At 44.7% G+C, this 14,783-nt stretch overlaps 1 protein-coding gene across 6 annotated transcripts in view; it reads left to right on the forward strand.

The window, feature by feature from the left end:
• Positions 1-929: 929 nt before the first annotated feature.
• The window catches only part of GRAMD1C (GRAM domain containing 1C), a 53,753-nt gene continuing 39,899 nt past the window's right edge, over positions 930-14,783 (forward strand). Inside the window, exons 1-2 of one of the 6 annotated variants that reach the window (XM_075436799.1) lie at positions 930-1,071; positions 2,415-2,543. In XM_075436799.1, the coding sequence (XP_075292914.1) occupies positions 997-1,071; positions 2,415-2,543 (204 nt within the window). In that variant the 5' untranslated portion in view covers positions 930-996. Of the gene's footprint in view, positions 1,072-1,098; positions 1,184-1,398; positions 1,483-2,414; positions 2,544-14,783 lie in introns of those variants that run through there. The other 5 variants (XR_012765651.1, XM_075436773.1, XM_075436762.1 and 2 more) reach the window with 5 other exon arrangements.

The raw sequence follows: 14,783 nt of genomic DNA on the forward strand, positions 1-14,783 counted from the left end.
TGGGGAAGTGGTGAAAGGAAGGGGACAGCGGGATGCAGCAGCACTCCTCCTCCTGCCCTTGGCTTTCCATCCATCCATCCATCCATCCATCCATCCATCCATCCATCCATCCATCCATCCATCCCTCCCTCCCTCCCTCCCTTCTCATCATCTACCAGCCAGCCACCCAGCGAAGCAGAGATTTCTTTTCACGCCACAGGGCTCTTCTTTTTCCTGCCAGGTGACCTGAGGGTAAAGCTCTGCAAGCCACCGTCACTCCGGCTGGGTCCCCTGATTTGAGGGACACCTTTTGGTGCTGTCTACGTTGGAGCCCAGCTTTTCAAACCCCTGAGTGCTCATAGCTTGGGCAGAAACCACTTGGTGCTGCTCAGCACCTCCAAAAAGCAGAGCCTGGGTTTTCCCCAAGATGAGTATCCCACCGCCTTTATTTTTCCCCCCATCCCCAGCTGGGCCTGCGGCCAGCCCGCGGGGCAGAGCCAGGCCTCGACCTGACCCTCCCCCCCGCCAACCCCTGCGGGACAGGCCCGCACGGCCCCTCAGGCCGCCTCCCCCGGCTGGGCCCGGGGCGCCTGAGGACCGCGGCGCTGAGGGCGGGCTCTCCTCCCCCTCTGTCCCCCGGGCGTCCCCCTCTCCAACCCCGACCCCCCCTCGGCAGATTCAGGAAACGCTTCTGCTGCCCGGGCGGTGTTTAAGGGGCGGCGGGGCGCGGGCCCTTCCCTCAGGCGGGAGGCCGCTAACACCGCCCCCCGCCGGCTCCCCGCAGCCCGGAGTTTTTCCTGCTGCAGCCCGCAAACTTTCCGCCGGCTCGGAGGCTTCGTAATTAACCCTTCTGGAAGCCGCCGAGGGGTTTCCTCAGCTGGCCCAAGAGGGCACCGGAGGCGCCGTTCGCCCTCTCCCCGCCCCCCCCTCACGGCTTCCCCTCAGGAGCGGCGGCGGCACCACTCGCCCCTGGCAACCGCCTCGGGTCAGCGGCCCGGACGGCGCCTGCCCCTTTAAATGGCGGCCGCGGCCCCGCCGCGCGCCCCGCTGAGGCAGTTCGCGGGCGCTGCGCCGCCCTCGCCCCCCTCCATGGTAAGCGCTGCTGCCGCGGTCCGGCCGCTCCCCGCCGGTGGGCTCCATGCCCCCGGCCGCTGCCCCGCCGCGGCCCGCTGCCCCCCAGGCGCACCGGCGGCGGGCTGCGCAGGTAGGTGCGGGGGCGCGGGAGCCCCGCTCCTTCCCCCGGGGGACGGGGCGGGGCGGGCGGGCCCGTAGGCCCCGCGGGCAGCTCCGCCGCCGCCACCCCCATCCCCGAAAGTTTTTTGGGGCGAGGCGGGCGTGGCCGGGGGGGGGGCGGCGGCCGCCCTCGGGGCCCGCGAAGCGGCGGCGCGGTGGGCCCCCGGCGGGGCGGCCTGCTGCGGCCCCCGGAGGCACGGTCCGGGCTCTGGGCGCCGAGGGGAGGCGGCTTCGGGGCCGCTGTGGCAGCCGCTCAGCTCTGGCGATATGGTGGGTCGGGGGCGTCCGTCGGGGGGGCCGGGGCGGCGAGCGGCCCCCGGTGGGGGTCGCAGCGGGTTTGCATGGGAAGCCCCCGGAGAGCAGTCCCTGTTTTCTGACTCCCCCCGTCCGCTCCCGAGCGCACCGCCAGCCCGGGCCGCTACGGCGGGGAGCTCGCCCCGGGCCGGCCGCGGGCTTGGACTCGGGACCCAGCTTGGTCCCTCGTTGACAGATCCAGGGGTGCGGGCGGGCTGAGGTACTGGTTGGGGCTCTGGCCTGGGCTGGTCCCAGTTTGTTGGGTGGATTGGGACAAGTGTCTTTCTGTGGCTCGGTTTCCCTTCGTGGAGTAAAACTGGCCTCCCAAGGGGAGAATATTGATATTGAGGGAGAGCGTGATGGCAGAGTGCTTATCTCTATAATAAGTGATATGGATAGAACTATTGGCCTCTGGAGTGTTGCCCTTATATTTATGTATAACAAAATACAAAATTTATGACCTAACTAGTAAGTATAAATATTTGATGCATTTGTTTTACAATATACATGGTGGTCCCCTGGTAGATGCTACACCTGCGTGACCTCTCTCAAGTTTTGAAAGGTCCCACAGGTTCTAGAGATGTGCTGCATGTTGTGCACTGGTGTCTCGTGTTGATGTTACTCGAGCTCTAAATGTCCATGCAGCTTCAATGTGCAAGTTGAGGGGCTGCTACGGAAATAAAATACTCTGATAAAAATGTAAGTAATAATTAAATATACTATACTCTGGAAAAAAAGGTAAGATCAATGAAAAGGCTGTCAGTGGGAAGTGTTTCCATGCCACTCATCTTGACAAAACTAGCATGTCAAGTTTCATTTAATATACAGTTGTTAAATGGATTAAGCTTCTTCTTATTTCACCTTTCTCCTCCTTTGTTGAACTGCATACCTTGCTCCTTTGTTCACAGGAAGTTCGTGAAGTGGATCATGGTCTTATTAGCCAGCTGCTTACTGATTCAGAGGAGACTCTTAGTTCTTGCACAGAGAAAATGCAGGGTCCTGCTCAATATAGCTGGAGTGCTGACTGGAGCTTTTGGGTAATGTGTTGTATGTTCCTTCTAACTTGTGTTTTATTTTTAAATGTAGGATATGTCTATTTTAATTTATATGTGCCTGTATATGTACTAGCTTTACATCCATGGTTCTCATGTTGCTTTGTATCCATGAATTAGTAAAACGTTCTCCACCCATGTACCGAGGTAGGTAATTTTATCATTACCAGCTTACTAAAGTGTAAGCTGAGACTGAGAGAGGGTGAAGTTGTTTACCTGATGTCACATATCGAGTTAGTGACAGAACATCTGGCTTCTGTGCCCTGTCCTGTCTCCCAGTTCCTTGCATGGTTCATTGACCTATCCAATGTCTCTTCACGCCTCTAGAAAGACATTGTTGATGCTTTTTAACAGTAAGGGCTGAATTTTGATTCTTGGCATTTGGTAGTTCTTCTGATGTGCTTTCCCAGTGTCTGTTTTATCAAGTAAACCCATTTGTTTCCACAAGGGTAAATAAGCTTCCTGTGCTCTATGTAAAGAATAGGATTTGTGAATAAGAAGGCAGAAAGGACAAGTTTAATTTTGCTCATCTCCAGGCAGGTGCCTCGCTGAAAGTGTGAAAGTGGAGGGTGTAATAATAAATGCTGTCTTTAATACTCTTCTCATGCTTTTGGTGGATTTTTCTCTTTTTTCTTTTTTTTATGTTTTTAGTGCCATGAGACAAAATAACTCACAGGTGTAGACTTGTGTTTCGCAGTTAGTTTTGTGGGTGGGTTGCTGCTGTTGGATACTAAAGGGGAACAACTGTGTGTGCGGCCCCCGGCAGGGTAACACCTGATCTTGAGAGACTTAGATTCCCTTCCTCACAGCTCTGACAGTCTGACTCAGGTTCTGCATCAGGTGGCCTCAGTAAATCGGCATGTTTCGGCTTGTGCATAGGACCATCATCTGCTCTGCTGTGTCCTTGTCCTGATGAGGTCATCGGAGTGTTCATTGTGCTCAGCAAGTGAAAGATTAAGTAACTAGCAAAGGCCACAGAGAATCTGTGGCAGAGCTGCGAGGAGAACTGGGGGATCAGAATTCCCAGCTCCTTATTTAGAGATCTAACTTGTATGTCTTTTCATCCCTCCTGTTCAAACTAAACGGATGTCCTAATGGTCAGAATGTTCTCAGACCCTAGTATAAACTTCCCCCAAAATGCATGTGTACTTTTAAACTGAGCAACAGTAGTCTGCAGCCAATAGAAGTGGAACAGGTTGAATGAATCCCTGCAGGTTGTGGAATTGGATTGTTCACTGTTTTCTCCACTGTTCCTACACTGACAAAGATGATACAGGGCTGTTCTGCTTGTGCCCAGCTGTATCTCTGTACTCGAGTCGATAGAAAATCATGCTCCGCAGACTTTGTCACTGCCAGCAATGCTCTCATTAGTTGGCAAATTAGACTGTGTAAATTAACTTTTTCTGGTTTGTATACAACTGTTAATGAGTTGGTAGTTTACGTGAGAAAGAATCCTGTTTAGGTCTTGGGGTCAATTTGTTGGACTTGCAGTTAGCAACTCGGTCTTCCCTAGATAAGCTTGGCAATCTAAAATAAAGTCAGTGAAGTAGAATATATGAAGGATATAACTGTGCTATTTGCTTTCCATTTCTAGGTTTGAGAGACATGCCGAAGGTTAGAAGTTTCTCTGAGCAGGACTTTAGGCATGTATGGTGCAGGGTGTTGTGTGTCACTTTCTTTTTCTCGTAGTAATGTGTGCCTGTAACTTCAGGGGAATGGGATTCTTCAGTGCAGTGGTGGCTGCTAAGAGAGTGTCAGGTATTCTCTGGTATGATTAAATGGTTGCCCTCTGTCTATGATTTATACTTCAAGACCTCAGTATTTGTTTGAAGTTAGCGTTTATCTGGTTCTGCAAATATGACCTTGCAGCTAAACCAAAGGAATTGTGTAAATACTTGCCTCTGGTAAGATACTGCTGTGGCTTGTAAAGTTCTAGCTATACCGTTCATGTCATTGGCATCTTTCCCTGCTCTTCTAGACAGAAAATATGCTTTAGTAACTTGCATAGTTGATGATCAGCTGCTGAGTATATAAACAAATCATTAAAACTCCTTAAATATTGAGTCATAGTAAATGTGTAGGTGATAACACAGAAGGCAGCTTGTTGCAGTGTGCAGAGCATGTGTCACTAAAATTTGACAAAGGGTGATCTTAGTGTCCTGTGGCAGGTGTGGATTTGTTATCTTCATTCTGACTCTTAACTCAGTAGCACTAAGGAATTGCTACAACAGCAAGGCTGGCCTTCTGTGGCACCCAGGGATCAGCTTTGGTTGCCGGGGTTACTTGCTTTGAGAGGCTGCATGTTTCTTGACAACTTTGGTTTGCTCCAGGGATTTATTTCTGCTAAGTATGTACTCTTGTTTCTTTAATGATGGAAACCGAATGTGGATGTTAGAGCCTGACTGGTTTGACTTCAATTTTTCATGGATTTGAGTGGGAGTAGGCCGTTGTGCCATGCCTCTGGAAGTCGGGCAGGTATCATGAATGCTCTGTAGGTGCTATGAGCACGTGTAATTAGCTGCAAGCTTGGGTTGGGAGCCTCTGGAATATATAATCTCTTTCTTGACTGTGGTGAGTGGGGAGAAGGAAGGGTAACAGAAAAGTTAGCAGGGAAGGAAGAAAAGAAGAGAATCCTACTATGCATAGTTTTTTCCCATATCTAAAAAAAATTTAATACTTTAGATACCTTTCTTGAAAAATTTTCAGAAAGAATTATTTTTCTGTACTGCTGTAAGCAATTCTTGAACTGGTAGTGTTACTATCTGCTGTTTTTAAGGTTGGTGGGTTTTTTTGTTTTTTGGGGGAGTTTTTTTTTGGTTTTTTTTTGAAGACCATTCCCTGGAGATGGACAAAGCTAGACTTTTATGACTTTGCTAGAGGAAGAAAAAAGCTTGATTTCAAACTTAATCTCAGGATTTTTCCTCTTTACTGGAACCTGTAAAGCTTGCATCTACTTTTGATTAAATGGTTCTAGTTTTGGCAACTGCAAATAGAAATGATGAAAGTCAAAGATGCTTTGGAAACTAAGTTACATCTGGAAGCCCTATCTGAAGGTTCTGAATTCACTTTTTATCCTTTTTACACTCTTCATGCTGAAATATAATTAAATTTAATGTCCTTGGAAGAAGAAGCCTGTGACAATCTTAAGTGTTCATCTACTGTAATGAAGAAGGTAAAGGTGAATGAGGAAGCTAATGACAAGGATCCTTGCATCAAAAGTGAGGGTGTTCTGGCTGGGGCCTCTAGTTTCTCTTAATAAACAGTCAAAGAAAGCTCATGTCTACAATAAGAAGAATGCCTGTGGAAAGAAAGAACAAAAAGGTACGTCCTTCCCTTGCAATGAAAAGGTAGGTGGAAAGAGTTGAAATCAAGTGAGCATCTCTCAGAAAATTGCTTTTGTCTGGCAGGCTTGTTTAAGAATTTGGAAATGTGAAGTGCCAAGAAGGTGTTGGAAAGAAGATAGTGAAAGAGGCTATAAAAAAGCCGATTTGGTTGCAATGTAATGTCAGTTTAAAGAGTTGGTCGGTGTGTAGGAGTATGACAATAGGAGCAAACAAATGATGCAGTGAAAAGTGAAAGTAAGTTTTATTTTTCACAATAGAGAAAAGTGAGGTTGTGCAAGATCTGGAAAAGGATTTTGAACTTTGACAAACGTGGATTAGGTTTCTATGAGAAAGAGCTGGTCTGAGGGAGCGTGTGAGAATATGTATGCCAAGAATATGAGAAACGTTTATGACTCAGACCTGCACAGGAGGGATGCAAATATACATTACAGTTTGGAATATAACTTACAGAAGCACAGATACAAGTTGGCATGCTCTGGGGCCCAAGACTGGTAAGGGTTAGATGAAGTATTTCTTGCATCTATAGTTGTTTGGGTGCTCATTCCACCTTTCTCCAAAGACTCATGTTCGCTCTGAGAGTGGTTTACTGGGCTTGTTAAATCGGTAACTATGTTTTGTTAGAGTGGGATTTGAGGCCCTCTGATGGTTGCTTCATCTCCTGTATTGTGTGCTTGGTATGTTACTTCTGAAGAGAGCTTTTCTTCTCATCTGTGCCTCCAAATGCTTGGGTTGTGAAGGGGAAACACCATGGCTTGGGTTGTGAAGGGGAAACACCATGGCTTGAGACATCAGAGCAGGATTTTTAGCCTCATTTTTATTTGCTGGTAGGAAGCAGTCTGCTAAGGAAGAGAAGTGGATAAATGCTGTAGGTCTCCAAAGAGAATAAAAATAAACTTAAGCACACTGACGCTGTGGTCTTTTTTCTGAAATGTCATAATGTTAGTATAAAAATCTTTTGCGGTACTTGTAGCGCTGGTGTGTTGTCAGACAGGTAAACAAACGTCTCTAGAATAGCCTTGTTTTAGCCCTGCGATAGCACTGGTTATACAGAAGCAGAATTTTAAAATGATAAAAGTACTTTTAAAAGATAAACTGTGTAGTTCTGACTAGCCCTTGAACATGGCTGATTAGGCAAAAGTGTTTTTCTCCCTTGTTTTCACCCTGGGAATATCTCTGTTGCTGTTGATGCAGCTCCAGGCTGAGCACTGGGGTAGATGTGACTGCCATCAAGTTTCAGCCTGTTCTGAACAAAGACTGGCAGTTGGTATCCTGTCTAAGTAAGCTTTCCCCACCTGCAGCAGTGGGAAGTTCTATATGATATGAATTATTATTACACACACCTAAGGAATTAGTCTAGAATCTGAAGATTAAGTTTAGTAGGTTAGGAGCAAAATACTTCAGATACAGTGATTTGCTTTTTTTAAGTCACTAGAAGCAAAACCATTAGAAATTCAGTATAGTTCAGATAATCAGCATTGAGTTGGTCGAGTGGTGATATCCTTTTAATGAAAGGGCAGTTCATAGCACATGGAACGAAAGGTTTAAAAGACAACTCTTGGAGATGGAAGTAAACACTTTTTGTTGTTTGGGGTTTTTTTGTCTGTGTGGTTTGGTTGCAGCTTTGTTCAGTATTTCTGAAAACAAGCAGTGGTGTAGCACTGTCTTTTTCAGGTCCACTGCAGGTCAACTACACTTGCATCACTTTGGAGGGAAAGAAGATGGGTAAACAAAGCTGTACAGGATGTGATTGTTTAGTGGTGCATTTAATTAAGTCATTAGCAGCAACTAGGACTGGAAGATTCCCCAGGAGATGCTTGGGGGGGGGGGGGGGGGGGGGCGGAAATCTGCAAACTTTTGAGGTTTAGATGATATGGGGGACATACTTATCTCTCCAAAAACAGAAGAGCATTCTAGACAAGCATATGTGGCTTTTCTGCTAGTGACTGCTCTGGAAGTTACATTTTCTATCATCCTAGGTAGCAGGTGGCTATGAACTAATGGAGTTAAGTCAAGATTCCTTGGTGATACTGGCAGCATTTTAGAAATTACATAGGGTAAGTGTGGTTTTTTTAGGTGATGCTTTTCGTTACTGGCGGTGCTTGCAGAGTCAGTAAAGCCTACACTTGGGATATTTGTGTATTTGTTACTGCAACCTCCTAAAGACCTTGGGGAAATGACAGATAAAGTCATTCCCGACTTCAGCCTGCTCATACAACCCCTCAGCTTCTTCTGTTTTCTGCTGTGCCTGCCCACCAGTACTCAAGATATTACCCATTGTTTGGAATGAGTGGAGGTATGTGGTCATGAACCATGGTGTGTATGTAGCTCTGATCAGATTGTACCGATATATGTGTCTCCCAATAGCTGATCCTTTGCATTCCATTTTTATATGAAGTTGAAGAAAAATTACGTATGGTCTGTCTTTGCTGAGAATGGTTCAGTCAAATCTGGTATCAGTTTTTAATATAGAAATGACTAAGAGTAAAATATGCATTTGGTTTCTAAGGTAGAAAAAGAAGAGGCCAAATTAGATATTTCATAGGAGGAATAGTTTTGGGACAATTGCTTGGAGAGTGCTATTTTCCATGTAATAACATTTTCAGGTGCAGTAGGCATTAATGACTGGCGGGCTTAATGAGATGGCCGGTGTAATTTATACCAAAACAGTTCTTGTAATTGGCTACAGTCACTACTGTATTACCTGTGTAAGTACTGTGGTAGTTAGTTTAATATGGTCCTTCAAGTTTTCCCTGTAGTCCTGATCCAAAGTACCTATATATCCTTCTGTGAGTTGCTGAAAAGTAAATGACACAGATCAGACATTATATCTGAAGTGCTAAGCGAAAGTCGAGTAAATCTTTTGAGGAGTCATAATTTATTCAATATATATCTTGCTATTACTCTTAGTAATAAGAAGATTGTTTTCTTCATGACCTTTTTGCCTGACCAGTATTTGGGGACTGTTACTAAACTTTTAATACAAATTGGAGATGACAGTGTCCACTTCTGGCAAGGTAAGGAGGGAAAAGTGCAGCTGAGGTAGGCCATTCTTTTGCTTCTGTTTGGCTACTTTTGTATTAAGCAATCTTGGTGTGACTCTGTTGCAGTTAAGGAAGAAGGGTTCAGAGGTAATGTCTTATAGTTACTTTATTGTATGAGGTTCCTCCCCCCCAAAAAAAAAAAAACCTGGATTTTTTTCTGCTAATTATTAAATGGATCAAGTAAATCTGAAGACAAGCAGTTTGAATTTTTTTGCCTTACTTAGGCAGCCTGCAGTGAAATATCAGGTTAAGGAACAGATGTTCTTAACAAATAATGTTGGCTAATTGTTTCACACACGTGCTGTAGGAAGAGATATGAGTCAGATGAAACTGCTGTTCAGAAAGGAATGTATTTTTATCTAAAAGGCAATCATCTTGACTGAACTTTTAATTGCCATTGCGTCATATTAGTTGGTACACTTATGACTGTTGAAACCTGGACAATGTAGTTACAGGACTCAAAATTAAACCAGGGAGTAGACAAATTGACAGAGCTAAAGGATAACTGTGCTGGGAGGGTGTCAAATTCGCTTGAGTTACACTGTTAAAATAGTAACTGCAGAGTTCATACAAACACACCTGGTTTATTTGTATTACGTTTGTTTTAGAACTTGATACATCAGGGTTTTTTTTTTTTTGGTTGGTTGTTTTATTGTTTTTTTTTTTTTTTTTTTTTTGTTAAATCTACATGCCATAGGTAAAATTACTAAAACAAACAAAAAAATAAGATTGCTTGAATGTTGCATCTTTGAAGTCAGGGAAGTAGGTAGAGATCCACAAATTTTCCCTATAATGAAAAGGAGCTAGGCACATAAGACTCTGGTGATTGTGGCTTGTACTGGTGCCTTGGCAAGGCAATGTGAAACATGGTTTCTGGCAGAGGCATTACAGGCATAATGTTACTACCAGGTCCAAAGAAGTTATTGCCAGCTATGGATGGTATTGATGAGCACCTTAGTTGTTGTAGAGTTGGGGAAGTTGTTTTTCTATACAGGTGTCTAAATCTCTTGAACTTCCTGCTTAACCTTCTTATTTAAAATTTAAATGTTTGTTTCAAACAAACTCAAAGGTACTTGGTAGCAGCTACATAAATAATTCTGTTTGAAATCATTAGCCTTATTGCTAATTGCAAACTTCCAGTCTCAGGTGTTTAATGCCACCTTCAGCTGGTTGTCTTATAAACAGGAAATACACTTAAATCACTTCATGTTACTTCTGAAGCCTGAGTCACACTGGTACTCAGGGTTTGGCAGGGCCTTTCTGAGATAACTTTGAGTCCTCTTACTGTCTTTCTGATGGAAAAAAAATTGCCAGTGAATATTTTTTTCTGTACAGATTTGCCTCCCTCCCTATCTTGCTGCTCTTACATCACAGGGAGTCTCTGTGTGCTGAATCCTAGCTTTGCTTTGGGAAGGCAGCAGCATTGTCTTGTTTTTCTGGTGAAACCAGTTCCTGCTATTTACTTATGTAGCTGATCTTGACAACAGAACTGCAAACCATCTAAAGGGCCACCACCCAGCTAGATGTATGAAGACAACCGTTTAATCCTAGGGAGCAGCTGTGGCTGCCAAAATGACTGTAAATATGGCCCCATTGTGTTCAGTCATCTTTTCCTTTCAAGCATTCAGATTTAAATATAATTAAAATGCCTTGAAATGCATTTTTCTGTTTCTTCTCTGGGCTTCCTCAGTAGAGCTGTGCTAGGAGAGGGAGCTCTCTTCCTTGCTGTTGAGTGAGTTGTTAGCTCTGCGTTCAGCCAAGTGCCCAAGGGGATCAAGCGTGCAGGAGGCTGGGCCTTCAGTGGGAGAGGTGGGTGCAGCAGAGACACCAGTCTCTGCTCCTGTGGCTCCGAAACCCTGTGTGTGTTGTGATAGCTTCTAGGGACCCGGTCCTGCAGCTGGGGGTGGCTGGGTGGTGCCAAGCAGCAAAGAGGGGTTCTGCAGCTCCTCACTTCTGTTGTGGCTCGTCATCTGTATGGGGTGAAGCTCCTATGCAATGTTTTCCTCTGTAGTTGTCCTCGCTTCCAGAACAGCCCTATCAGAGCCTGGCTTCATGTAGTTGCTTGCAGAAATACAGCGGATGGGTCCTAGGTTAGGCAGATGGAAAGGGACAGACAGCACAAAGAAAGCAGAGGAGATGTGTGCCTGCTGTTCCCCTTCCAGAGCAGGCAGAGAGGGCTGATGGGCATGCAAAGCCCCATATCCCTTGCCTCGAAGTGTCTGCCCCATGCCTATGAAGAACTGAGCTCTGGGCAGCTGGTGGAGAAGTGGGTGGTAACGTGCTTGTTTTGGGAGCTTGGGTGTGTGTGAAGCATACCCCAATCTTCCCCTCATCTCCCCAAGCCCAGGCTGAGGGAGGTCTCTTAGCAAGGGCTTGACTTACAAACAGACAATGTCCAAGTCTTGTGTGAGAGTAAATTTGGGTCCAGGATGAGTTCCCAGGTGTAGATGTACTCTGTCTTTAAGACTGGTGCATGGGCTGTAGCCTTCAGTGATGCAGAGAGGAGGAGCACTGGGCATTGAGTGCTCCCTTCCAAGCTGATGTTTCCCTGGTGATGGCACTTTCCTCTGCTATCCCCTTTGGGATTTCTGTGAACTTGAAATGACCTGTGCTACTGCAGTCTGCCTCCCAAAATCCATTTAGATGATTGGTGATTTTAGATTGGAGCTGGGCAGCTCTACACCCTGCTGCACCTCGTTAGTTTTGTTTTGACCACTTGCTGCAGCATTTGTGTGCATGTTCTGCAAGGCTAGTGTGTTTCAGCCTATTTTCCAAGTTGGCATGGGAGCAGAGGCTGGCAGAACGCTAGCTAGCTCTGCTGGAAGGTGTCCAGCACCAGCTCTGAACAAGTGGGTTGGGAGCCGTGGAGGCAACCTGAGTGTTGGCCAGGGATTTGCATGGGATGGAACAGGCTGCAGGCAGCTAGAGGAGGGGGTGTGTGTCTTCTGACTCTACATTAGCTTCATGCCTCAGTCAGTTTTATTTCTGAAATGGAGCATATGTTTTGCTCCTCGCTATACATGTCAAACTCGAGGTTTTATATCCAAATCAGAGTTGTTACGAAAGTACATTGGCTTCACCGTTTAAAACTGCTTTGGAACGGTTATTTGCAGAGAGAAAGTACTGAATAATACAAAGCAGTTGCTTCAGAATAAGCAGGGGATGTTCTCAATCCAAACTATTTTTTTTTCAGGGAAAAGTCTATAGTATTACTAATGACAAGAGTCTTTCTTATCATTGATAAGAAGGTTATCAGCTTTTTTCCCCTACGGACATTGTTGGAGTAGCTTCAGCTGAATGCTGTTTCAATGAAATGTAATGGCTTGTGAAATTGAGCTAATTCCGATAGGATCTTGGAGGAGAAAGCTGGGAGAGGTCTTCCATGTTCTAAACTGAAATACTTTGTTACAAAATTCTTCCACATCTTTTCTACTGTTTTTTTCTAAACAATATTAAAAAATCCATGTCTGTAATTGATTGTGCAACATAAAGTTCTCCGAAGAAATACTTTTACATCTTTTGTCTTAAACATTAAATCAGTTTGATTTTTTCTGTTTGGGAAACATTAAATCAGTTTGTTTTTTTTTCTGTTTGGGAAGGAAGCCAAATTTTAAAACTCTTCACAAAAATGGTACTTTTGTTCTATTTCTAATTATATAACCTGATATTAGCAGCATAGTTCCCAGTATTTCAAATGCTAAATTTCTTGTCTGTCAGAATTGTAATTGTGACAGCTTTGGTTGTGGATTTTGTAGGCTGTTTTCCAAGCCGTGCTCTGACATTATTTGATATTTGTACTTACATAGTCAAAGCTCAGGTACGAGACTTGCTTTCCTGCTTTCAGAAGGACAAAGGTGGTTGGTGAGCTACAGGACATGACCAGGGCTTTGTGAGCAGGACTCCAGTCCAGACAAGTTCGTGTCACACTGTGGGGTAAACAGTTGTGATACAGGTCTCCCCGGTCAGTAGTCAACCAGAACTGCTTTTCAGAAAAGCTGAGTCCTATCATGTGTCAGGTCAATGATAGCTTCATGAGACTGTCCACAGTGGAGCTGGTGAGGGCTGGACTACTGTTGAGGTGCTGTAGGACACGGAGTTTTTGATGTACTAGACCCAGCCTTTGAAATAAATAGGAGCAGCTTCTGTTTCTGAAGTACCTAATTCAGTCAGTTTCGTGACACTGGGTGTCAAATACTTTGTATGTGGGCATCCAATATTTCAGAAGCTCTCCATAATGAAATAGTTCTGAGAGTTTCTTCCTACACAGATTTTTTGGAAGCTACTGGTGTTAGTGCTAAATAATAGTCTGTCTAACATTTTTAGTGTGTCTGCTTATGCATCTGTGAGAACTAATTAATAGTAACACTCATTTTGGGGGGACTAGGGACCCATTCTTTAGACATGTTTATGTGATCTTGTAGGATTAAAAAAAAAAAACCCACAAAACCCCCAAACAAATAACCCCCTAGAAAATAAAGTAGCTTGAGTATTTGCTCATGACCTGTGTTTTAATATCCCTTCCTTGAAATTTTACATGGTGTATTTCCAACAGAAGACATAGTTGCAGCAAAATGGATGCTGCTTTGTCTGTACACAGATGCCAGTGAAGGAGAACTGCCATTAGTTTGTTTTCTGCTCGGTCACTAAGAAGTGTTAAAATCTGTTTCGCCTTCAGCCTCTGCAAGTAAGAGGGTGGTTGGGCCAAAGAAGGGGACGTAATGACCTTAGTGCACAGCCGTGTGCCTGCCAGTGGCCCACTGGAAGTGTCCTGTGCTTATGAGACTCTTCAGAGAAGTTAAGGGTGAATGACGAAGAGCATGTAATGAATGTAAGTGAAATAGTCCTGGCTCTTTAAACTCTTCCTCCCCCCCGCCCCCACTGTGGCTGTGAGCTTGTTTCCATTTTCTTGAGAGCATGGGAACTTTTGGAAATCAGGCTCCTAGGGAATACAGTGGCCAAGTCAACCCTGGCAACAGTTGCTTGTTTATCTTTTTGTTGTTGTTGGTTGACATGCGTCATATGACCTATGAATTAAATACAACTGTGTAAATAATCAGGTGTGACCAAATAGCTCCTTATTTAGAAGAACAAGTGGACACTCTGTACGCATCCAGTCCCAAAGTGCACAGTGTACTGTATACAGTACAGTTAAGTCACCTTGAGTAAGGTGGTGTTGCTCTTCAGGTCCTGTGAGTGGTTCTTTCTTTGTGTTTTATGTGCTTCAAGAGAAAGAAAGAACAGTAAGTTACTGCTAGTAAAGCTTATGAGTACTCAATAACTGAAAGTTATTTCTAACCCAAAATTTGTCTGTGATTATGTCAAAGAATGGTTAGTGAAAGTAGAGCACGGTAACAGAGTGGATACAGACTGTTTGCTTGTGTTGGGGCTAAACAGAGAGTGTCTGGCACTTTCAAAATACATCCTGGTGCTTGTTTTCAGAAGTGGAGAACTATGCCCTAGAACTGTGAAAAGGTAAGGGAGACTGGCAGTCAGGCGGACGTGAGCTTCCACGGTGATTCTGTGCATGAAAGCAAATGTGAGTCGCATTTATGTGTGTTTGCAGTGACTCCTACAATACTATGTCTAGCTCTCAAGAAGCACATTGAAAATAGGAGGGAATTCAGAAGAGCTGTGAGAATGAGTCTGAAAAAAATATTTTTGCTAATAGACTTGAGAAGCTTAATCCCTGCCCCAGAAGAGATATGGGGTAACTTGCTCGCAATCCAAAAATAATTCACAAAGTGGAGATGAGATTAACCATCAGACCACTAGAATTATCCATAGCTAGGATGGATTTTTCAATCATGGGTGACTTAATTTAAGAAGGCAAAATATATAGA

The sequence above is a fragment of the Opisthocomus hoazin genome, chromosome 1, assembly GCF_030867145.1.
Source record: "Opisthocomus hoazin isolate bOpiHoa1 chromosome 1, bOpiHoa1.hap1, whole genome shotgun sequence".
Taxonomy (NCBI): Eukaryota; Metazoa; Chordata; class Aves; order Opisthocomiformes; family Opisthocomidae; genus Opisthocomus; species Opisthocomus hoazin.